The sequence below is a fragment of the Panicum virgatum genome, chromosome 3K (assembly GCF_016808335.1).
Source record: "Panicum virgatum strain AP13 chromosome 3K, P.virgatum_v5, whole genome shotgun sequence".
Taxonomy (NCBI): Eukaryota; Viridiplantae; Streptophyta; class Magnoliopsida; order Poales; family Poaceae; genus Panicum; species Panicum virgatum.
Genome location: NC_053138.1, coordinates 4,504,497 through 4,528,884, shown reverse-complemented (window position 1 = coordinate 4,528,884; position 24,388 = coordinate 4,504,497). Strand labels below are relative to the sequence as shown.

Below are 24,388 nucleotides of genomic sequence, written 5' to 3'. Positions count from 1 at the left end.
TTATCAACATTTAATACTCTTAATTAGTAGTCAAACTGTCGAAGTTACTGTAGCTCTATAAAGATTTGGTAATCTAAACAAGCCCTTAAGCAATGCTAGAGCCAAATGCCCTCAAGCCTTGCAGATGAGGATCTCGCGCATGAGATACAAGCTCTGAAGATAATGCAGGCAAATCTTCTTGATTTGGCAGAACAGTTTTGCGCGATGTTTATTATGCAGCATTGCAGCAAGCCTGGAACCAAAGGTGCATTTCAAAATTTCTTGTCTTGCAAAATGGCAGACACTGTTGTTTTAGAAGATAAGAACTTTTGAAACGACCATATCTGACATTCTTCTTCCAGCCTGCTAGTTATTCAAATTCTGGTGGCCGCATATTTCTGGCCTTCACGGGATGGGATTTTGGTGCATGACTGACAGATTCAGTGCTGGAGGGCAATGAGATACATTACTCCAACATTCATCAGCAAGTGGAAGCTACGTTGTATTCATATGTGGGCCTATAAAGTTGTTCTATGCTTGTGTCCTTCGTGGGAAAACAGGAAAGGAAAATGCATACATCTGTGAATTGTAACGTTTTTTTGTTACATCGAGAACAATATCCGATTAGGAACACCTCGATTGAAAAACTGATCAACATAGGTGTAGTTTTTTTTCCCATTTTTTTGTTATTATTATGTACCCAAGATCACAAGTGTGTCTTAATTTCATGCTTCCTTCTGTGGATGCTGTGCTGCCATTTTTTATAAAAAAAAGACACTGTTCTTAAGATACGTTAAAAGCTTCCACACCGACCTGGGAAGCATTACTGGGAACATAGAGCGTGCTGTAATTCTCAGCAGTATGCAGCTGGGATATGAACCTCTAAACAGAGAACATTGTGGCATGAGCTGATTGCCCATTTTTTGTTGTGGAGGAAACAGGAGGAAAGAAGGTCAATACACGAAATTGGTACAGAAAACTAAAATACCAGCACCGCCGAACTTTGTATGCATTCATGGTGAAGCCCAATCCTGATCTAGTGCAGCACCGCCGAACTCTGTTGCCACAGGAAACTAGTAGTACATTTTCCCCTTCTTCTAGCACACACACAGGGCTCACTCAAAGTCACTAGTTGATGCGGATGTATCGTATTGTCCGGCAAGTCCGATTTCCGGGGTCATGGTGCGTCGATTTCACCTTCTGAAAGCTACTTCAAGAGTGGTCTTGTCTTGTGGCAAAGATCGCTCCGCATTGCTCTCTTCTGCAGCTCTCTGCTGTGTGAAGAATGAAGTCTGATAGAAGCAGGGGCGTCATCGTCATGCCAATGCCTCGCTTGCCATCAGTGGACTGAATTTACAGTTGCAAGCAATTGTTGTGCATGAAATCAGACTACCGCGCAGCGGTATGCTTCTGATGATTACGCAATCGTCGTCGTCTCTTGTCTTGAGCCATGGAGCGAGCGTGACCAGCGGAGCTCGAGCCGCCGGAACAGCACGCGTGCGTTTGGCTTGTTGGCTGCGACGACTGCTGGCCGCGGGTGGCGCAGCACCATGGATTCAGGCGGCCGGGAGCAAGGATACGGAGGCGGGTAGCGGCGGGAACGCGGCGGCGGCGAGGCGGGAGGAGGCACGAAGCGGAGGCGGCGCTTGTGGACGGCGGTGCTGGGGTCGGGGGTGGACGGTATTTCATTTACCGTCCACCCCTTAGGGCCATGAAAACCGTTGGATGAGATATGTGCGGTCCGGATTGAGCACAGTCGCGGTCTGACTTGGTCGTTTCCAGTCTCGGGAGCCGGGAGGTCGGGCGCATAGCGCCAGGATGGCAAGCGGCGGAGCTCGATCGAGTGCTCGACGGCGGCCACACTGCTCCAGGACGCCGGCAGCGCCGCCGCTGCATCCTTCGGCAGACGCCGCAGCGGGGCATCGTCCTACGACAACGAACGCAACAAGCAAGGACCTGACCTCTTCTCGATCGTCATCTGGACTGTGTGGTGAACGCCGGGCGGCCGGCATGCCGCAGCGTCCGAGGCCGCCCGCCATAGAGATTTAGAGACGCGAGCTCGCCGTAAACCCCGAGGGGCTCTGCCTGGTTCAATAACGCGCTCCTCAGCACGGTCTCCATGGCTGGGGTGCTCCGTGCTCGGCACTCGGCAGGGCCTCATCGGCGTGGGTAGGCGTCCCTCTTGTATCTGGCTTGCTAGCTGCGACGACAATTGCTGTCTTGGAAGAAGACAGCCTCGCTGTGGCCCGCAGGTGCCGCGGCACCATGGATTCCGGCCGCCGGGAGCACGCATGCGGCGGTGGCAAGGCGGGGCCCGAAGCGGACGGGGGTTGAGGTCTTGCTGGGGTCGGGGGTGGACGGTAATTTCATTTACCGCCCACCCCTTTGGGTCCTGGTGGCCGTGCGTCCCAGATTCGACATAATCACAATTTGACTTGGTCGTTTCTTATCCCGGGAGCCGGAGGACGGAGGTTCGCGCATCAGACCAGGATGGGCAGCGGCTTCGCTGCTAGAGATCGCCGGCACGGCAGTGCGGCCGCCGCGTAGATTCGACGGAAGCCTGGTCGGGGGTATAGTCGACGACGACGACAGCCGGCGCAACCCGCAAGGACCTCTGCTCGTCATCGTGCCCTGTGCCGGGGATGCCGGCCGGCATGCCGCGGCCAGGCCACATCCGCTCCATTGGAGGCCCGTGCCTGCACCTTTAACTACTCCGCTGATCGACGCAACCGGTTCCGCCATGGATGTCGGCCTCCGAGAGCAAGTTTAAGGTGGGAACGCAGCGGCGCTATAGCAAGCAGAGGCCAGAGGCACGAACCCATAGGTCGGGGGTGGAGTGGATGGTATTTCATTTACCGTCCGACCATTGGGTACTAGAGACCATTGGTGCGGATCGAATTCGACATGGTCGCAGTATGACTTGGTCGTTTCCGGCCTCGGTGAGCTGATGGCGGCGCGGCCGTGGGAAGGAGAAGGAGAAGGAGAAGGGTGACCGCCGTGCTTCGATTCGAACCTCACGGGGTCGGCGGCGACGGCCTTGCTGATCTCGGAGGGAGTGTCCGCCTGCCCGGCGTCGAAGAAGACCGCCACCAGCCGGTACAGCTGCACGGGAACCGAAGCATCACTGCGATGCGACGGCCAGGGCGGCAAGAGGCACACACGCTGCCCAGCTGCAGCACTGAACAGACGAACTGCAGAAACTCGAGCACAAACGATGCAGCGCCATGGATGTCGGCCACCGGGAGCAAGGACACGGAGGTGGGTAGCGGCGGGAACGCGGCGGCGCCATGGCGAGTCGGGGGCTCGGGGCACGAAGCTGAGGCGGCGCTCGTGGACGGCATTGCTGGGGTCGGGGTGGACGGTATTTGATTTACCGTCCGCCCCTTGGGTTCTGTAGGCCGTTCGATCAGACATCTACGGCCCGGATTCGGCAGACTCGCACCCTGACTTGGTCGTCGTCGTCGTTCTCGGGGGGTCGCGCAAGAGTGGCGCCGCGCGTCGGCGACGTGCTCCATGGGAGCTGCAGTCCACCTCGCCCGGAACGCTGGCGTCGCACAGGAAAGGATGGCGAGCGTCGGAGCTCGACGGTGGTCATGCTAACTGCTCGAGCGAGGACGCCGGCAGCCCCGCCGCCGCGTCCTTCGGCGGACGACAGCCGAAGCAGCGACCTACTGACCTACATGTTGATAAATCGGCGTGCCATGGTTACCCGTGCCGCGGACGCCGCGGCGTCCGGCGTCCGAGGCCGCCATAACAGGCGAGCTCTCGCCTGGTTTTCCGAAGCCATTTCCGACCCCAAGAGGCTATTCCTGGTACAGGAACGCGCTCGTCAGGACGGTCTCCAAGGCTTCGACGTCGTCGGCAGCGTTGGCTGGGGGTGCTAGGTCGGCCCTCACCGGCTGCCAGCACGGTCATCGCCCAATTCTTCTGACGACAGCAACGTGTTTCCGGCGGCGACACAGGGGCGTCACGCGACGCTGCAATCCCGCAAGCCAAAGTATTTCCAACAGTGAGCGAAAGCATGGGTTCAGATTGTTGTGCAAATCGATTTACCACGGGCTTCAGTCGTTTCAGAAGGAGCAATGTTCAGATTGTTCTGCATCATTCCAAAGGCTTCTCGAGATTCCTCAGTAGCGCTCTTCTCTTCTTCGAGCTGAACGAGATAGGACTTGGATGTGGCAGGCAGCAAACGAACAAGGGCGTCTCTGCCTTCCCTGCCCCTCCTTCATCCATCACTTGGTCGGTGTGAATGTCAACTCTGAACCAACTGAAGAGCCCAGTAGATGACAAAGCTGCTATCAATTTAGCTGAAGAGTCAGGATATGTTCAGAGGTCCGGCTGCAGCTTATTTGGCTCTGAATTTTCAATTGCAACCATATTTTTTATGAGTCCCAACAACATATTCAGCAAAGGCATATGCTTCCCATGATGAATCCATTGTCGTCTTCCCTGATCTCGATCAGTCTAGAGTCAGACGCCTCGCGTTCACAGCTGCTCGCGTTCTGGGGGAAGACGAATGCGAGGTGCGCGCGAACCATGTCCGCCTGCCATGCCCAACCAGCGTGCGAGCACAAGCGCGCTGCCTGGGCACGCGAGCCCACGGCGCCCAGTAGTTGCGGGGAGGAGAAGAGTTCAGCGCACGATTGCATGGCGGGGTAGCGGCGGCGGAGTGACGAGCCGGAGCACGAGGCGGCGGCGGCGCTCGTGGAGGTCCTGCCGGGGTCGGGGGGTGGACGGTATTTCATTTACCGTCCACCCCTTGGGCACCTGGAGGCCGTTCGATCGGATACGTGCGGCTCGGATTCGGCAGAGTCGGAGCATGATGACTTGGTCATCGCCGTTCTCGGGAGCTGATGGCGAGCGCGGCCGTGGGCGACGTCCTCGTTTGGGAAGGAGAAGCGGAGGTCGCCTCTGTGCTTCGGTTCGAACCTCACGTGGTCGGCAGCGACCTTGCTGATGAGGTCGGCAGCGACCTTGCTGATCTCCGAGGGAGTGTCCGCCTGCCCGGCGGCACCGCCACCACCAGCAGCCGGTACGGGGGCATGGGAACCGCAGCATCACTGCGACGGCCAGGGCGGCAAGAGGCACGTACGCCGCCCAGCTGCAGCACCCAACAGACAAGTTGCGGGCTGGCGGCTTGTCCCGAAGCGCCCATGGTACAAGGCCAACTGCAGAAAATGGTGGTGGTGGCGAGGCTCTCGACATGGATCCATCTGTGGACTCTCGAGTCGTTCGCATGAAACCGACGGGAGCAGATCGATGAACTGGAGCAGAAACGATGCAGCACTATGTATGTCGGCCGCCGGGAGCAAAGAAACGGAGGTGGGTAGCGGCGGGAACGCGGCGGCGGCGTGGCGAGCCGGGGCACCAAGCTGAGGGGGCGCTCGTGGTCGGCGTCGCTGGGGTCGGGGGTGGACGGTATTTCATTTACCGTCCACCCCTTGGGTCATCGAGGCCGTTCGATCCGACATGTGCGGCCCGGATTCGGCAGACTCACACCCTGACTTGGTCAACGTCGTCGTTCTCGGGGGATCGCGCAAGAGTGGCGCGCGCGTCGGCGACGTGCTCCATGGGAGCTGCAGCCCATCTGCACGGTTCTCTCTACCGCGGCCTGGGGCGTCGGACTCGCCGGCTTCCACCGCCCGGGGGCCTAGGATCGATGCTCCGCGGCGTCCGAGGCTGCTGTGAGTGACCCATTCACGGCCGGCGTTAGGGAAACCCCAAATTTTCCTCATGCTGCTCGGCGGCGTCTCGCCCGGAACGCCGGCCGGCGTCGCGGCTTTCGTTGACCGGTGTTGTCAACGCGCCGTCAGCAAGCCCCGCTGCAAGTTTGCAAGTCCCTTGAGGGTCGATCCCCCCGTCAGGGTAAAGCACTCGATCCTCTGCTTCATGCAGCGCCTCGCCGGAACGCCGCCACACACCGGCGGACCGTACCAATCAATCAGATACATTGACACCGCAATTTGATTGCCCGATGCTCTGTTAATCTGTTGTTTCAAGTACATGGTCCACAGGACGCTAAAGCTAACAATTTATTTGTTGGGTCAGTTGATGCCATGGATTATTATCAGCTTAGTGATCTCTGAACAGTGAACATACATGTCATCCCGTCAGGCTGGAGGAGCCAGGTTCGGAGATCTCGGCAGGGCAGCACAGGTCCGGATGGAGATGGTCCATCCCGACGCCAACGTCGTCCGCCAAGAAATCACTCCACGGCCACTGCTGACCGCCAAGGCCCTCTGTCGCCGCCGCCGCGCTGGCCGACGTCGATGGCCGCGCCTTGTCGGGCATGGTCCTCGGGTTGCCGGAGCTGCTGGGAGCGCTGCTGCTCCCGTTGCCGCTGCTGGTGCTTGGGCTCACGGCGCCGACGCCGCCGCCGACGCGGACGCCGGTGATGAGGAAGCGCCGGTGGGACGCGACGTGGGCGCCGGCGGCGTGGACGGCGACGTCGCAGGGCCGGCACAGCAGGGCGCGGTCCTCCAGGCAGAAGAAGTAGCCCGTCTTCTCCTGCCAGCCAGCGGATACAAATTAATTGCACACGTAGTGTATGACAGTATGAGGAATTGAAAATGAACCAACTGCAAATGGTTTCTTCACCAAAAAAAAAGAACAACGGCAAATGCAAAACCAGGCAGAGTTCTCTGAACTTTATTTATGTCATGTTAGGCTTACATTCATAACGTTTTGCTGCAGATTTATCGGCTGGGCCTTGCTGCTTATTGTTCGAGTTAACTATTTCAACTGAAAATTTAACCAAACTTGTGGTTGCAGGACCGATGCATAGCAAGTAGCAACTGAAAATTCATCACTCTGTTTTGATAACTATGCATCACCTATCCTAGCAAGTAGCAACCAGCAGAGCTGTCAAGATCACGAGCAAAGATGTGCAATCAGATACGGGTTGTCACATCGTCGCTGTACTTCACATGAGCTGTAATGCTGGACCATTTGATGAGAATGGCAGCAGCAAGCAGACAATCCGCCAAATCTTTGTGAGGTAACATGATCTATACTGCTTTAATTCAAGAAATCAAGACCCATATTGATCTTCTTCAGTGAAGAAATAGGTAGCCTTATCTGTGTCAGAATGTACGCATGCTTCATCAGTAACAAAAGGCTAGTGGGTACTCCATGCATGCTTCCTTGAAATAAATTTGGATTTTTTTTCTATTTCTTTTGGTATATATACAGGTTGAGCCAACTATTCCCAAACATCAATGGTATGATTTGTATAATACACAGTTGACATCATGATAACAACACTATAGATATGAAAGTGCTGAGAATGTAAGATTCTGAAATGCCTAGTCTCCAGAGATAAACTTACTGTAAAAGTAGAATCCATATTGATCTAATGAAGTCCTATTATTACATAATTTTTTTTATGAAACAGGAGGGGTAATCCCCTGCTGGTTCTGTTAATTACTCACTCTGTTTTGATGAAAACTGGACCTACACCGCTGTTAGTAAGAGTTACTATGAAGGTTCAGCAGCAAAGCTAGAGGGTACGCACGTACTACCTGGCAGATGTCACAGGTTGGGTGGCTGCCGCTGCCGTCGACGATGGCGGTGGACGGGAGCAGCGCGACGCGGCTGTGCCTGCCGGCGAGCCTGTTGGCGGAGTGGACGGCGGCGTCGCAGCGGCGGCAGAGCGCGGCCTCGTCGGCGCAGCACAGCACCGCCGCCTCCGCCCGCCCGCACGCGTCGCACCCGATCTTCATGTCTGCGCGCTGGTGCTGATGGCCGGCCGGCGGCGGATGAACGGAGGAAGCCGCTGGAGAAAACTTGATTACCTGAAGCAGCTGCTGCTCGATCGTTTCGTGTAGGTGGAAAATAAAGCTCGTCCTGAAAATATCTCCCCTATGTGTGCCCGACACTTTCTGGTACTCGCTTTGCTCCCGTCCCTTGTGGACATCGTGTGGTCTCTACGGTTGTGCACGTTTATGGATGCCTTTTCTTCTTCTTCTTCTTTTTTAAAGATTCTTTTTTCTTCTTCTCTCCTATCCCTTTCTTGTTCACCACGGCTTGAATTTGAAGCCGACGGCTGCCCTTGTGAATTGTGATGTATGAATGTGGGTCAATTTCTCAAGGAGAAGAAAAGATTGCGACGGTATCGGTTGAAGTATGAATGAATTGTGTGTTCTTTTTTGTTATATGTTTAACGGGTTGATGCTGTACATAACTATATATATTGTTACTCACATTAGAGACTGACCTATAAGAAATTCCAACCAAATAAAGATTAACTATCCTAAGGTAATAAAGTGTAATCCATATCTCTCAAATAAACATGTGGAGACCGTACTTCTGTACTGTTGTGCCACATAAATCCAAAGATAGATGCAGAAGTACAGACAATCCTTACGGGTCCATAAACCAAATAAAATCATTTTTCTCGAAAATGACAAATGAACTGTCTGAAAATGAATCATGGCAGCATTCAACCAATGCAATCTTCTGAGAACCAAGCTAATTCTTGATCCAATGTGTGCCAAATAAATTGGCTGGCCAGCAACCTAGATGGACCAGTAGTGCATCTGGTGAACAACTTTTTTTTTTTTGAAGGCGCATCTGGTGAACAACTTGCTGCTCGGATATGCGAGCCATCGAGTGGCCACTAGGTCCCGGCTAGTCACACATAGTAGTACAATATATCTGATTTTTTGCGTACTTATTTTTTTGTTCTATTATATTATTTACTGTCCGTGCACGGAACAATGTATTGTATTGTACCGTACTATATTGATGGCCATTCTGCGAATTCAGAGTGTTAGATATGAGAAATAGTGGAGAAATACTATTTATCATGTTAATTGTGCCTGAACTAATTCTCCTTCTATTACATAGCCTAATAACTAGTGACAAAATATTAAATCTATCTCTACCGTATATTATTACTTGTGGCTATGTGAGTGATGGAAATATTATTTTTTTTCCAGATTGTGCCATTTTACAGAGTGTTTATCCATTGGGCTCTTATTTTAGTGTGATGATTTCTTACTTTTTTTTTCTCTCGTGGGATTATCTTTTGGTTGGTTGCACAGGCAACGCCAATATTTTTTGAACAAGTAAAGCATGATGAAATTTGAAAAGAACCCGTCGATTTTCGTATCTCTTTGCGTATAGTGTGTTTGACCGTCTGCAATTTTAATTAAACTAGCTTGTTATTTCCCTTCCATATACTGTGTGTAGCCTTTGGGTTTTTTTTTTGAGAAAGCCGGAATGAATTTTATTTATTCATGGTAAAGATTACATCAGCAGCCTTACAAAGGCACCAAGGACCACGGTGTGTAGCCTTTGGGTGTGCCAGAAGCCCAGAACGTTAGCACTTGGGCTGGTTAGGTAGCATATCATATGGCCCAACAACATTTTAGCGTATTTGGGTCGGGCATCACACTAAGGTGCGATTTTCTTGTTTTTTTTTCTCTCTCGTGGAGATGAGACGACCAACTCAAAAAAAAAGTGTATGATAATGAATTGAGGACTGCGCTCTCTATTACCGTAGAATATTCTTTTAGAAAAAAAACTTTCTAGCTGTGCTCCTGGTTTAAGGCCTCCTCCAATGGCCGCCGTTATCGCTAACAAAAATAATATTCAAATCGATGAACAGTAGAAAAAGCACACGCTAGCGATACATTACTCGCTAGTCTGGAACGGATTCTAAGATTTTTCTCCTCACTGCACTTGTACCAAGGTGTTGCATGCGTCTGCAGTGCGCTCTCTCTCTCTTCCATCTAGTACTGACAATTTCGCTGGCCAGCTGGAGCAGGCCTAATAGATGAATTTCTTTGGAAGCTCTAATAAACAGAACCATAGAAGCCACGATCTAATTTAAATAATTGTCTTTCTACCTTCCTGTTGCCTGTTTGAATAAGCTAAACAACTACTCTGCATATAATTTCAATCTAAGTGATAAGAACAATACTATTCGATTATAGAGCCTATTCGGCTGGTGGAATGAATAGTGCTCGACTGATAGAATAAATAGTATTCCGTGAGAGGGAATAAGTCGTAATAAGCCAGCCGAGCACTGTTCATTAGGCCAGCCGAACAGTCTCATAGTTGCAGGATAAGAACATACTACTCCGTTTCAAGTTGTAGGTTGCGAACAACATAAATGTTTGGTAGTTCAAAGGTCGTGTCTCCTCTCATCTCACAGTGATAGTTTTGGCCAACCGTTGTTCATTGTTACTGAAAATCGCCGTGTCCGGCTGGTCTTCAGCCCTCTAGTCCTCCAGTATTTTTCTCTCACACCACTCCAGCTCCAGCCTCCAGCCACCAGCCAGGTAATAGTATTTTTCTCTCACACCACTCCAGCTCCAGCCTGCTGAACATGGTGAATATATTTATGGGTTTAATAAATAGATAGTATGAAACTGAAAATTCAGAGTTCTAAAAATTCTATACTCGAAATCCAGCAAACATGCCAACCCTTTCCATGGACTATTCATCAAGTACAGCAAAACAGGCTTCGAGCCGTCGGCTGCGACCGAAAAGAACTGAAGAAACGAAAATCCTCCTCATTTCTTCCCCTGCCCCCCCCGAATCGCACCCCTGTTTCCCGATTCTGAAGCACCAACATCGTCCTCCGCCATGGTAATGAACGCACATCCCATCGTCACAGTTCTTTCATTGATTCATTCTTGTTCCTCACCTTGGTTCGCTCTGTCTCGCCGGCGCAGATCCGGTTCATCCTGCTGCAGAACCGGCAGGGTTTCACGCGGTTGGCCAAGTACTACCTCCCGCTCGAGGACTCGGAGAAGCACAAGGTCGAGTACGAGGTGAGCGGTGAGCCTGCTGGGCAAGAAAGATTTGATCTTGGTGCTGGGCTCCAGGTTTGAATTGGGCGTTGCTGATCCCGTGGTGTTTTTTTCTTGGTTCTTGGTTGATGTGAATCCAATTGCATCGGCTCGTGGTCAACCGGGATCCCAAGTTGTTCATGTGGTTTTTACATTTTTACCACTATTACAAATGACACTTATCAGATTATAAGGACATCTACAACTATACCGGCTAAGAGAAGTTTAACTTACATTTTTACCACAATTACTCATGTGGCCAGCCACGCAGGCACGACACGTTAGCGCCCAGTCAGTTCGAGATGCGAAATGTCCTCCCCACCCCTCCCCACCTCCCTCCCTCTCCGACAACTAGGCCCTGCAAATTCTCACTGACAGGTGGGCCCCACTCGTCAGCTTCGTCTTTCACCTCTAGCAGGATTGCATGGCCGTGGTCGCCGGCACACCGCCGTGTCCACCTCGCCGACCGGTCAGCCCACTCGAGCCGTGGCCAGGCGCGCACGCGTCGGTGCGCGGCCACGCGAGCATGCGGCGACCTGGAGGACTCCGCTCAAGCCGTGGCCTCGCGAGCGTACAACGGCCAGGCGGGCTCCGCTCCAGTGTCATTCGATAGGATGGAGCTAGCCACCAAATCAAATAAAAAAAACACAATTCTCCAATCTCCATCGCACGCGTGCTCCTCCAATCTCCATCACACGCAGCAGGCACCCACGAGGCAGGGTTGCTCACACGCAGGCAGGCGAGGCGCAGATCCGGGAGCGGCAGCAGGTGCGAGCGGGTGCAGGCCGGGGGCGTTGCAGCAACGAGCACGGGCCCAGGCGACGCGGCACGGGTCATGCAGCAGCTGCAGGCGGGGGGCCAGGGCCCAGCATCGCGGGGAGAGAGGAGAGGGAGGGGAGAAGCTGGGCGACCGGGCTAGTGCTAGAGGTAGGGGATGAAGTTGACAAGTGGGATCCACCTGGCAGTGAGATAATCTGCAGGGCCCGGCTGTCGGAGAGAGAGGGAGAGAGGGGCAGGGAGGACATTTCACACCCCGAGCTGACTGGGTGCTGGCATGTCATGCCTGTATGGCTTTCCACATCAGCAAATGTGGCAAAAATGTAACTCAAACTTCTCTGCGCTGGCATAGTTGTAGGTGTCATTCTAAAAGTGATAATCCGATGAGTGTCATTCGTTATAATGGTAAAAATGTAAAAACCCCCCAAGTTCACTAACTTCGTCGAGGTGGGTGATTCTCACTCTTGTTTTTGTTGTTAGAAAACATAACTTGATCTGAATCTAATTAACGGCAAGATCAAATCTTACTTGCTGTTGAGTTAAAATACGTGAGTTAGGTCATGTGCTTTAGCTTTTAGATTGTGAAAAGCAGAACAATCTGCAACCTAGGGGGAGCAGATTGCTGGATTGTAACAATTTATCTCGTTGGACTGTTGCAATTTAGGATGAGAAATCTACTTGTTTTATTTCAGCTCGAGATTATAAAACCTACAACAATTCACAACTCCAAGCTGAAACAAACAGGACCTTATGATGGAGATGTAAGTTAGTATGAGAATATCTGACAGATGAGGTTGTTTACTATCCATGAATTATTTTGGGTATAGCATTATATCATAGTATCATACATTACCTTCATGCCAATTTTTATTTGTTGTCATGTAATCATCCATTCATCTCTTGGCTGCTCCCTCTTTTATTCTTACAGTACAGATCAACACTAAAAACCTATCCATAATTAACTTCCAGAAACTCATGATTACATATTTATTACCATGAAATAGAAGCAAAATCAAGCACTTACTGATTTGAAATAGTGAAGAAATTTTGTACTGTAGATATTACAAGTGCCTCTTTAGGATATGTTTTCAAGATTTATCACTAAGAGTAGTGCTCAATATTGGTATTATATGATAAACTTATATATCCTAAATCTCTAAAATTTCTTGTTGAGTAGTGCTCAATTTCTGCTAGAAGAAGATGGGTTGTGCATAATATATTTTCTATTTGTATATCAGTTTGATAGCCAGTTCTGTAGCTTTCTTCAATTTCGTTATTTCCCCTTGTAACTAATGTGGGACTTCTCTTTCAGTTCCGTACACACAAAGTCATCTACAGGAGATATGCAGGGCTTTTTTTTCCCAATATGCGTGGATATCACTGACAATGAGTTGGCATATTTGGAGTGTATCCATTTGTTTGTCGAGATATTGGATCATTTCTTCAGCAATGTTTGTGAACTTGATTTAGTATTTAACTTCCACAAGGTAACTGCTGTGTCTCACCAGGCTAATATAGCAATCTGCAATATTTTATAAGTATTGATCATATCACATCTTGTATTTAAACTTTAAAGAGTAATTTCTATTTAAGTGTTCTCTTTATCAACAAGTTCGTTGTTTTTTCGAAACGAGGATCGTTCCCAATTCCATTTCGAAAAATGGAATTACAGAGTTTTCAGACTAGGCGCGAGAGGAAGGTTTAGCAGCCAAGACTAGAGCGACTACTCTAACCTGACTTTCAAGCTAGAGAACGCTAGGTAACCTCGGAACCCAGAGTTTCCAGGTGGGAGGACACGGGGCATCGATTACAGAGTGGCAAAGTTTCAGGGGAAACAAAAGAAAAGAAAGGGGCATGCTCTAGCAAGTAGGTATTCTTTTCCTCTTTCTTCTAGCGTTGAGTCCCAGTCTCCATCTCCTCCTGTTCTTCATGATCTTCGGGCGCCGGCAGCATCAGACTCACGGGGCATCCTCTAGCTTGCTGCGCCAACACCTTGTGCGCACAGGCCAGCAGTGTCTTGACTCCTTCCAAGAGCTTCCCTTGAAAGTCCGCAGTGTAGAGCCCTGCCCAATAATTCATGGAAGCACATGAGTGTAACAAAATTTCTGCAGGGTGCCGGATGAGTTTAGCATCAAAGACTGCTTTATTGCGGCATTTCCAGATGGCCCAGCAAACTGCCGCAAAACCGAAGTGATAAGCAGCTTGCCCGTTAGGCAGCCATTTCCTAATCCATTGCTTATACTGTTCACAATCTCTCGGGGTATTTTTTGCTCCAAGGCATTGCCCGATCAAAGCCCAAATGCATTTGGCCACCAGACATTGAAAAAAGAGATGGTTGATTGTTTCTGGCTGGTCACAAAATTTGCAGGATGGATCCCCCGCCCATCGTCTCCTGATCATGTTGTCTTTGGTTAACACTGCACCTTTTTCCAGTAGCCAAGTGAAAATTTTAATCTTGTAGGGTATTTTCGACTTCCAAATGTGATTGAATCTATTAGATTCACTACCACTGGACAGCCGGTTGTAAACAGATTTCATGGTAAAGGTTTTTCCTGCTGTTCCATTTCCACGTTACAATATCCTTTTGTGAGCTAAAATTAAAGGAGTAAGTCTTTTCGACAATCCCTAGCCATTCCTCAAACAAAGGATTGTGAAGCCACCTGTAGAAGTTTGGATGCCCATTTCGTACCAGCATCTCATGTACTGTTATGAGTTTATCTTTGCATAAATCATATAATACCGGGTGGGCAATACATAATGGCCCCCCTATCAACCAACTGTCCTCCCAAAATAAAGTTTTCTTTCCATCTTTTGTATGGATTTGTCTCCCTTGTAAGTAGACCATTCGGATTTTCAGTAGGTCTGCCCAAATGGGGGAGTCGTCTAGTCTGTGTTTCACAGCACTAATTGGTTTTCCTTTCAGATATTTAGCTTCAATTATGTCTTGCCAAAGGCCATTTTCACTTTCCAATCTCCACCACCACTTGCAAAGTAAGCTGATATTCATTTTGTGAATGTCCTTTACTCCCAATCCACCATTTTCTTTGTTTTTGCAGATTGTCTCCCATTTAACAAGATGGTATTTTCTTTTGACCCCTCCCCCCTGCCAGAAAAAAGTCCTTCTTTGCTTATCTAGCTTAGCAACAGTTGTTTTGGGAAGGAGATAGATTGACATGTGGTAGATGAAAGAGCTTGACAGGATAGAATTGATTAGGGTCAATCTACCAGCAATGGATAAGGAGCTTCCTTTTCAGGTAGCTAATTTCTTATCATTCTTGTCAATTAGTGGAGCCCAATCACACACATGTAGCCTGCTAGCACTCACCGGTACACCCAGGTACCTGATGGGGAATCTACCTATTTGACAGCTGAACAATTCAGCATACTGATTCTGTTTCTCATCATCCCCATTGATAAGTAAGACTTCACTTTTTGAGAAGTTAATTTTGAGTCCAGACATCATTTCATATAAGTATAAGAGAAGCTTCATGTTCCTTGCTACATCAATATTATCTTTGATACCTATAATCGTGTCATCAGCATATTGTAGAATAGCTACCCCCTTATCAATCAGATTTTCTGCCAGCCCATAGATCAGGCCATTATGTTGAGCTTTCCTGACCATTCTTGCCAGGCAATCAGCAACTAGATTGAAGAGCATGGGGGATAAGGGGTCCCTTTGCCTCACTCCTTTATGGCTAACAAAATAAGGGCCACATGTATTATTGATCTTCACACAGACAGCCCCCCCCCCCATTACCACTTGTCTTATTCAGGCACACCATTTATCATTGAATTGCCTCATTTTCAGATTCTCAAAAAGGAAGTTCCAACAAACCTTATCATATGCTTTTTCAAAGTCTAGTTTCAACACAACCCCACACTTGTTTATTTTTTTGGTTTCATGTAACACCTTATCAACAAGTTCGTTGTTAACCAAATTTTCGTGTGTTTTAACTAGTGCTACTGTATTATGCCTAAGTTTTTCTTTTTTCAGCATTACTTGTGTTTACATTTAGTCTGTTATGCAGTTTAAATAACTGTTCGAAAGAGTTTCCTTTGTCAACTGACAAGAATTTAATATGTTCGGGTTAGCCAATTTTTTATGACCAAGTTCATGCCTATGTGCTAGCACTTATTTGGTATTGTTTGTGTTTACTTGTCATCTGTTACTCGCTAAGATGTTATAAAACTGAAAGTAGATGATAGAAGGGGCCATCGGAAAACCACAAACAATATAAGATGTTACTCCTGGATATCTGACATAGCTGACCTATTTGAACCTAACAATCTTTAGTTACTTTATCTTAGTTTCCCAATACTCTGTACTATTTTTATCACCATTTTTTATATGTCAATAAATAACGCCTTCAGTTTATCAAATGATAATCTTTAAATGTGTATACACCACGCCTACTGTATTCAATAAACAATTACCTATGCATTGGGAGGTTGCACATATGGAAATCTCCAGTATTTACACTGCCTAGTGTACTCCTATTCAGTGAAGGATTACCTATGCATTGGGAGGTTGCATATATGGAAATCTCCAAAGTTGTGCTCAATATTGTCAAAACTCAAAATTGTATTAGCATTAGACATTAGAAAATAAATCTTCAAATCTGAGAAGTGAGAACAGTCTACTTAAAACTGATTTGAAAAATAAACATTGTGAACTTTATGCTTGCTACAATTAAGGTCAAATTTAACTGCTTATCGTTCTAGTTTTTGTCTTTCTGAAACCAAACTGAAGTATTTAACTGTCGTTGATTTTGCTAGACCTTCTAACTAAAGCGCCCTGACCCAAAGATCAAGGCTAAACCATGTATTAATTACCGAATAAGGTCTTCGGCATAATACATGTTACATCAAGTGGAGTCCAGTGTCATACAGAGCTTTATTCAACATGTACACGAGGGGTAAAGCGACAACACAGAGCTACACAGAACAACCATAGGATAACGGCTAGCATGACGACATGGAGGATTAGCTCTTCATCCATCACGGCTCCACTCGATCAGCTTGGGTGCGGACACGATCTACTTGTAGTCTTCCGGCACAAAGTCAGGATCCTCTGGAGAAAAATCAACAAGGGTTGAGTACAAAAGTAGTCAGCAAGTTCCACCTCACCCTATGGGAGGCGAATGACATGCACGACACACATTAAGCATAATGCAATAGCAATGCAACTAATGGTATGCAACCCTTCCCGACACAACCCACAGTAGGTAGCTCACTAGTTGTCAGGACCACACCATAGCCTGTCCATACCATGGACACGGACCATTCGAATGGATTATACACTCTGCAGAGGTTGTACACTATACCCACACGCTCGACTGCCCGAACGGACAACCGACATAGCCGACGCCCAGCTGTGGTCTCGCCCCAGCCCGGCCGCACAATCCCTCGGGCCCTGACCCCAATGGTCTATACCCGTAAACCATCTCTGCGACCGTCAGGCTAACCAGTGGGATTAGGCTAAGTCCGGCCCATACCGGAACCTGTGGTCGTACTAAAATAAGCTAGGTGAGATGTCAAAACAACTCGGTCCTTATGGTTCACCAGGGCAGCAACCATCCTTCAACATGTCAACTCGAGCCTACCACCACGGTAGCACTCACCTGCCAGTCTACCACCATGGTAGCGCCGGCTCCAGCATACCCAGCTGCCCTAGTCTCAGCCAAAACCCTTCATATCCTAGTCTCAACTCTGGATATACATAACTACTCATATGCATGTATGAGCACACTCAATCACTCAAGTACCGGTATATGTCATCGATCCTAAACCAGGGCTACAACTAGACATCCTCACATGGATGCAACCGCTCACGTAGGGGTCGATGAAACTTGCCTTCGCTTTCGTACGCGTCGGCGGCGGCGGCGGCTTCCTGATCGCGGTATGGGTCTTCTGGCTCCTTGGCAGGCTCCTCCTCGGTCACTCCGTGATCTACGAGTGAAAACGGCACAACCGGCAAACAAACACAAGCAAGCAATAAGCTCAAATGGAGATGAAAATAGGAGGAATAGATAGTATATGATTTGAGGAGAGTTTAGGAAAAGAGTTACATGTAAAGGAGTTGATATGAAGGAGATATTGAGTTTATAGTATTGGTCGGTATTTAATTCAGATAATAGAATGATTTGGATTAAGTGCTCACGGCCTGGTGGGTGTTTTGGGCCTTTATTAGTGTTATGGAGTTAATGGTCGGGGAGTTGCCTGCCATCTCACCTTGGCGCGGAACAGCTCGAGGAAGAGGGTCAACTGTTGGAGCTTCGTCTCGAGAGTGTGCTTGGGCTGATGATGGGGCTCGTCACGGCCTCGCTCCTTTTATAGGCGAGGAGAGCAGCAGCGGCGTCGCACGGGGACGGGCGATGGCGTGGGCTGCGGCAGCTCATCGTCAACGCGAACAGTGGCAGTGCTAAAGGCGCGAGCGTCGAGGCAGCAAAGCCGACGAGGACGCTGTAGCGGCGTGGGCGAGGTGGGGACGCGGAGGTGGGCGGCACGGCGTGGTGCCGACGGCGGCACGGCGTGGTGCCGACGGCAGCGCGCGGTCCCGTCGTGGGGCCGGTGTGTCGCGCGTGCGCGAGCGAGAGCGAGCGCGGGTGAGGACGGCAGGGAGGGGCGTCGGCTTCTTTTATAGACAAGGTGAGGGTTCGCGCGGCGGAGAAAAAAATCTCGGCCGGCACTGTGCGCGACGACCCCGATTTATGGCAAGGTGGGTGCCGCCATATTTGCATGACAGGTTATTTAATATTGTGAGCACTCTTGCCGGCTTCCAGGAAATGGAGTGAGTGCTGCCATGACGGGTCATTTCAAGGTCAATGGTGTGGGTACTCTGTGGCTTCCAGGGGATGGTGAAGTTATGGCGAAGGAGGTAGGCGCTGTCATGATTGTCTGGGAATTATGGCGTGGTACGGTGACTCGAGAGACTTCTATGGAAAGAGACGAGATGATTTTTGTAGGCGCAAGCATGCGTATGCTGGTTACTGAAGGGAACGAATGTACTAATGCAATGCAAGAGTATAAAATATTTTGCCTAGTAATTATGTAATACCTCATATGACGTTAGTATTATTTTACGTTACTAATTTAATTGCAACATAAGTTTTATTTTAGTGATTGTTGGAAATTAAGGTGGCCCTACTAAGTTGAGGATCTACACCAACTCACTTCAGAGTCGGTCAGCTTCTAGTTACTTAGTGTACCGAGTCTTTTTTGACGGCAGAGCCGCCTTTTGCTTCCGGGAGGTAGAGCCTACCAACAGATGAAACTGGCTTCCGGGTGGCAGAGCCAACCTTCGATGAAGCCCAGACCCTTTTGTGATCCCGGGTGACAGAGCCAATCTTCGATGGATCACAACTTATATACTAAGTACTAAGCTTAACCGGGAGACTAACACTTATAAAGACACTTACCTTATTGGAGCAACAAAGTTATAAAGGAACACAAACCTTGTGGTGGCTAACCTAGCACACCCTACCTATGCTCACTTCTACCGTGCCCTTGGATGTGTGTGGGATGGAGTGGAGTAGTATGGCATGGCAAGGGGTGGCACTCTCCTTATATAGGCACCCATACCCTCTTGGATGAGTGACTCATGTCACACTCTAGGAGGTTCCCTACAAATATCTATTTCTAGAAAATTCTAAATTTTACCGTGACAAGAAAATATCCAAGCTTCATGTCTTATGATTCTTTGTGGAGCATTCTAGAACCTTGTCTTGGTGAACAAAATTATGCCATGGTTTATCCTTATTTTTATAGAACCTTCTAAAAGTTTGCATTGTATATTTCAACACTCCCCCTTAATAGTGATGAAAACTGGGATGTTACAAACCTACCCCACTTAAGTTGAATCTCGTCCCCGAGATTCAGCTTCACTACTAAAGAGACTGAGGAACTCGGCTCGGAGTGCGTCTTCTCTCTCCCAAGTTGCTTCTGCTTCCGAATGCCTGCTCCACTGAAGTCGGCAAATCCTGACTTCTGAGTTGTGGGTTCTTCGCGTCACAGTGTTCAGAATTTTTACGGGTACCTCTTGATATCTGAGATCATCCTGCATGTCGATTGTCTCTGGGGCCACTTGTTCTTCTGGTACTCGCAGACACTTTCTGAGTTGAGACACATGGAATACATCGTGCACATCTGACATCTCTGCTGGCAACTGAAGCTTATGGGCTACCGCTCCCACTTTCTTGATAATTGGGAAAGGTCCAATGTAACGTGGAGCCAACTTTCCTCGTACCTGGAATCTGCATGTGCCGCGAATTAGGGAAACTTTAAGATACACATAGTCTCCAACTTCGAAGCTGAGAGTACGTCTTCTTTTATCGGCATAACTTTTCTGGCGGGATTGAGCTGCCTTTAGATTCTCTCTGATTTCTGCTATCTTGTCTTCTGCTTCTTTAATAAAATCTGGGCTCTCAATAATGGGGTCACCGACTTCGGTCCACATGAGAGGTGTGCGACACTTCCTCCCGTAGAGGGCTTCAAACGGCGACATCTTTAAGCTTGACTGGTAGCTGTTGTTGTAAGAGAACTCTGCATATGGCAAACTGTCTTCCCAATTTTTACCATAAGTAAGAACACAGGCTATTAGCATGTCTTCAAGGATCTGATTAATTCTTTCGGTCTGGCCATCAGTCTGAGGATGATAGGCTGAACTGAAGTCCAACTTTGTACCAAGTGGTTCATGTAACCTGCTCCAGAATCTCGAAGTGAACTGGGTGCCTCTATCTGACACAACCCTCTTAGGTACTCCATGCAACTTCACAATACGCTCAATATATAACTTGGCTAATTTATCACCTCCATAAGTGGTACGCACTGGGATGAAGTGTGCCACTTTAGTGAGTCGGTCAACAATTACCCAAACTGAGTCATGACCGCTCTGGGTTCTTGGTAGACCTGTGATAAAATCCATACTAACTTCATCCCACTTCCATACTGGGATCGGCAACGGCTGGAGTAATCCACTGGGCTTCTTATACTCTGCCTTGACCCTTTTGCACACATCACAATGAGCGACGAATCGAGCGATATCCCCCTTCATACCATTCCACCAATACTTCTCCTTAAGGTCCAGATACATTTTCGTAGTGCCGGGGTGAATGGAATAGGCTGAGTTATGGGCTTCATCCAAGATGGTCCTGCGGAAATGACCTTGCTTAGGCACACATAATTTCTTGTTGAACCACAAGACTCCATCTTTATCTACTCTGAAATCTGGGGCTTTGCCTTCACTGTTGCGACCTTTAATCCATACCAATCTTTTATCCTCCATCTGAGCTTCCTTTATCTGGTCATCCAGGACGGGATGGACACTAAAGTTATGTTGCAAGAGTGGCGTACAACCCTTAGGTTCAACTTCCTCATTTCTTCACTTAGCTCCGGGGCTTGTGTGACTAAGTGATGGCAATATGCTTTACGACTGAGCGCATCAGCCACCACATTAGCCTTTCCAGGGTGGTAATGAATTTCCAAATCATAGTCTTTGATCAACTCCAACCATCTTCTCTGTCTAAGGTTGAGGTCTGACTGGGTGAAAATGTACTTCAAACTCTTTGTGATCCATGTAGATTTCACACTTGTTCCCGATCAGATAATGTCTCCAAATCTTGAGGGATTGCACCACTGCGGCTAATTCCAAATCAGGGGTGGGGTAGTTCTGCTCATGTGTTCTCAACTATCTTGAGGCATAAGATACAACTCTTCCTTCTTGCATAAGCACACAACCCAATCCTTGTCGGGATGCGTCGCAATAAACGACAAAGCTCTTCTAATTATCTGGCAAGACTAACACTGGGGCAGAAGTTAGTCACCTCTTCAATTCTTGAAAGCTTCGCTCGCAAGCTTCAGACCAGACAAACTTCGTGTCCTTCCGGAGCAACTCAGTCATAGGCCGGGCTATCTTAGAGAAACCTTCGATGAATCTCCGGTAATATCCGGCTAATCCCAAGAAACTCCTGATCTCCGAGGCTGAGGTTGGTTGCTTCCATTCTGATACTGCCTTGACCTTTTCTGGGTCCACTTCAACACCTTCAGCTGTTAAGACATGACCTAGGAAACTGACTCTCTGCAACCAGAATTCACACTTACTAAACTTGGCATACAACTGGTGTTTTATGAGCTTTCCCAGCACAACTCTGAGATGTTGTCCATGCTCCTCAGCACTCTTAGAGTAGACTAGTATGTCGTCTATGAATACCACAACAAACCGATCTAACTCCTCCATAAACACCTTATTCATGAGGGTCATGAAAAAGGCAAGGCATTGGTCAGACCAAAAGACATCACTGTGAACTCATACTGGCCATAACGGGTCCTGAAGTTTGTCTTAGAGAGGTCCTCTTGTCGCACTCTGAGCTGATGATAATCTGACCTCAGATCTATCTTGGAGAATAACTTAGCTCCCTTCAGCTAATCAAACAGGTCATCAATCCGAGGCATAGGGTACTTGTTCTTGATGGTGACTGCATTCAGATCATGGTAGTCCACACAAAGTCTCATTCTTCCATCTTTCTTCTTCACAAAGAGCACTGGGGTTCCCCACGGAGAAGCCGCAAGTCTAATAAATCCCTTTTGTTGAAGCTCCTCAAGCTGCTTCTTCAACTCGGCAAGCTCTGGGGCTGCTAACTGATAGGCATTCTTTGCAATAGGCTTGGTTCCAGGGACTAAGTCAATAGTGAACTCTACATCTTTTTTTGGAGGCATACCGGGTAATTCATCTGGAAACACATCTGCGAACTCTCGAACTACTGGCACATCTTCTGGGGATTCTGTCTGGATGTGGTTCACCATAGAGTCTGACAGGCTAGGCTGGATTAGGCATGTGGTTGTAATCCCTTGTTGGTTGGTGACTGTCACTGCTCTCTCAGCACAGGCTATGTTTCCGCGGTGCTTGGTGAGCCAGTCCGTACCGAGTATGACATCTATCCCTTTGGAAGTAAGGACTACTAGGTTGGCAAGGAATACTACCCCACTTAGGTTTATAGGGATATCTAAGACACCTAAGTGGCAGGGTATACGACCTCCAGGGGAACGGGTCATTATTGGACTCTTAAGGGCTATAGTAGGTATATCATGCTTTTCCACAAAGTGGGAGGATATAAAGGAATGTGATGCTCCAGAATAAAAAAGCACTGAGGCTAGAGCGGATTGGACCAGAAACTCACCGAAAATCACTCCGGGTGCATCCTCTGCTTCTTCAGCATTCACATGGTTAACTTTTGCCTTGCCGAAGGACTATTGCTGGCTCTTAGCTGGTGTTGCACGGTTGGCTCCAGTCGACTGCTTTGGTCCTTGAACAGAGTTGGAGAAAACAGAAGGGGCGGGCTGAATGAAATACGGACAGTTGGTCTTGTAGTGTCCGGCTTCGCGGCAGTGGAAATAGGTCTTCACATTGGTCACTTGACTTCCACCCGACGGTTGGGTGCGTAAGGTATTCTGGGTCTTCATAACAGGAGCTGAATGGGCTGGCTTCTGGAAAGAACCGGGGTGCGCTTTGAATGAAAAGGCACCCTGGCTCCTCGGGCCTGAGTGAGCCGGATACTGGGTCCTCTGAAACTTCTCCAACTGCTGGGGTTTCTTGGTTTCAAACCAACGTTTGCGCTCACTGAGTTCCGCCTTCCTGTTTCTCTCAGTGGTGATAGCCCTGTTGACCATAGCATTAAAATCACTGTGGGTGGTGACTTCAACTAAGGTCCTGATTTCAGGGTTAAGCCCACCAAGAAAAGCTTATTGCTTCTTCTCGTCATCGTTGATATCTTCTGGTGCATAACGAGACATCTCTGTGAACTTATGAAGATGCTCTGTCACAGTCATACCACCTTGACGAAGCTTTCTGAACTCATCCCTCTTGAGCTTCATAACACTGCTGGGAATGTGATGTTCTCTGAAGATCTTGACAAAGTCAGCCCATACCATCTCGTTGGCGTTTTCATTTATTTCCCAGTAACTCTGCCACCAAGCAAGGGCTGGTCCCCTTAACTGCTGTACTGCAAGCAAAACTTTGTCTCTGTCATCTGCATGGACCACTTCGAGCTTCATTTCAATCTCTCGCAACCAATCATCTGCCTCAATAGGGTTATCAGATCCTCCAAACTTAGGTGGCTGCAAGCGGTTGAAATCTGCAATTCTCTTGCCATTGCCATTATGATGCATTGCAGGTCTATTGTTGCCAAGATTGCCTTGAGCTTGAGCTGTGAGAGTGGTCACAAGAACTTGAAGGAGTTGGTTCTGCTGCTGCAGTATGGCTGCCAGATCAATGGGTGCTGGGGCACGGGGAGGTGGCGGCGGCAGGTGTCCATTTTCTGGTGCTTCTGGGGCTACATTCAGAGGGGCTTGGTTTCTCGGGTTGACCTCATCACCGTCTTCCTGAGCATGGAGTCCTTGGACTCGGCTCGAACAACGAGACATCTACAGTCAAGGAGGGCAAGATTAGGTGACTCCCATAGTATATTGCTGGGGTAGATTTGTATGTATATAAAATATTTTGTACTGCACGATGCACACAAGCAAATCATTCAAGCCTCACACAAGCATTCATTCAAACAAGCAGGGATACATGACACGACGGATTACAATAACGCGGCTCGACTTTTAAGGATCGGCCGGGACGACTCGACTACTGAACCCTACAACACGATCTTCGGGGTCACTGTTTCCGGGATCTCGGGGAGACGCGGGAGGTGTGGGTGGCACTGATTCACCAATCCTCCTGCGTGGTTGGGACAAGGGATACAACGGAATTCCCTCTAAGATTGGCGGTTCCTCGACAGTCCTGGGATGGCGTTCCTTGCGCTTGGCACGGTCCACTAGGTAGACACCCC

The 24,388-nt window shown here is 48.7% G+C and overlaps 1 protein-coding gene, 1 long non-coding RNA gene and 1 pseudogene across 2 annotated transcripts; 2 read left to right on the top strand and 1 right to left on the bottom strand.

The window, feature by feature from the left end:
- Window positions 1–200: 200 nt before the first annotated feature.
- Window positions 201–723, top strand: LOC120700801. The gene is made up of 2 exons (XR_005685951.1): window positions 201–244; window positions 342–723. It is a non-coding gene; the product is annotated as an uncharacterized LOC120700801 (long non-coding RNA).
- Window positions 724–5,925: 5,202 nt separating this feature from the next.
- Window positions 5,926–7,934, bottom strand: LOC120696947 (B-box zinc finger protein 23-like). Its single transcript, XM_039980016.1, has 2 exons — window positions 7,500–7,934; window positions 5,926–6,486 (listed from the first exon to the last, which is right to left on the bottom strand). The coding sequence occupies exons 1-2, from the start codon at window positions 7,698–7,700 to the stop codon at window positions 6,082–6,084; spliced, it is 606 nt and encodes a 201-aa protein (XP_039835950.1). The 5' UTR covers window positions 7,701–7,934; the 3' UTR covers window positions 5,926–6,081.
- Window positions 7,935–10,332: 2,398 nt separating this feature from the next.
- Window positions 10,333–24,388, top strand: part of LOC120696946 — a 28,361-nt pseudogene continuing 14,305 nt past the window's right edge.

What these genes read in the sequence shown, in the direction of transcription:
- LOC120696947 (XM_039980016.1), bottom strand. Translation starts at nt 7,700, where the DNA reads ATGAAGATCGGGTGCGACGCGTGCGGGCGGGCGGAGGCGGCGGTGCTG. An exon ending in CAACCTGTGACATCTGCCAG is followed by an intron (nt 6,487 to 7,499) that starts GTAGTACGTGCG and finishes GCTGGCTGGCAG; the next exon opens with GAGAAGACGGGCTACTTCTT.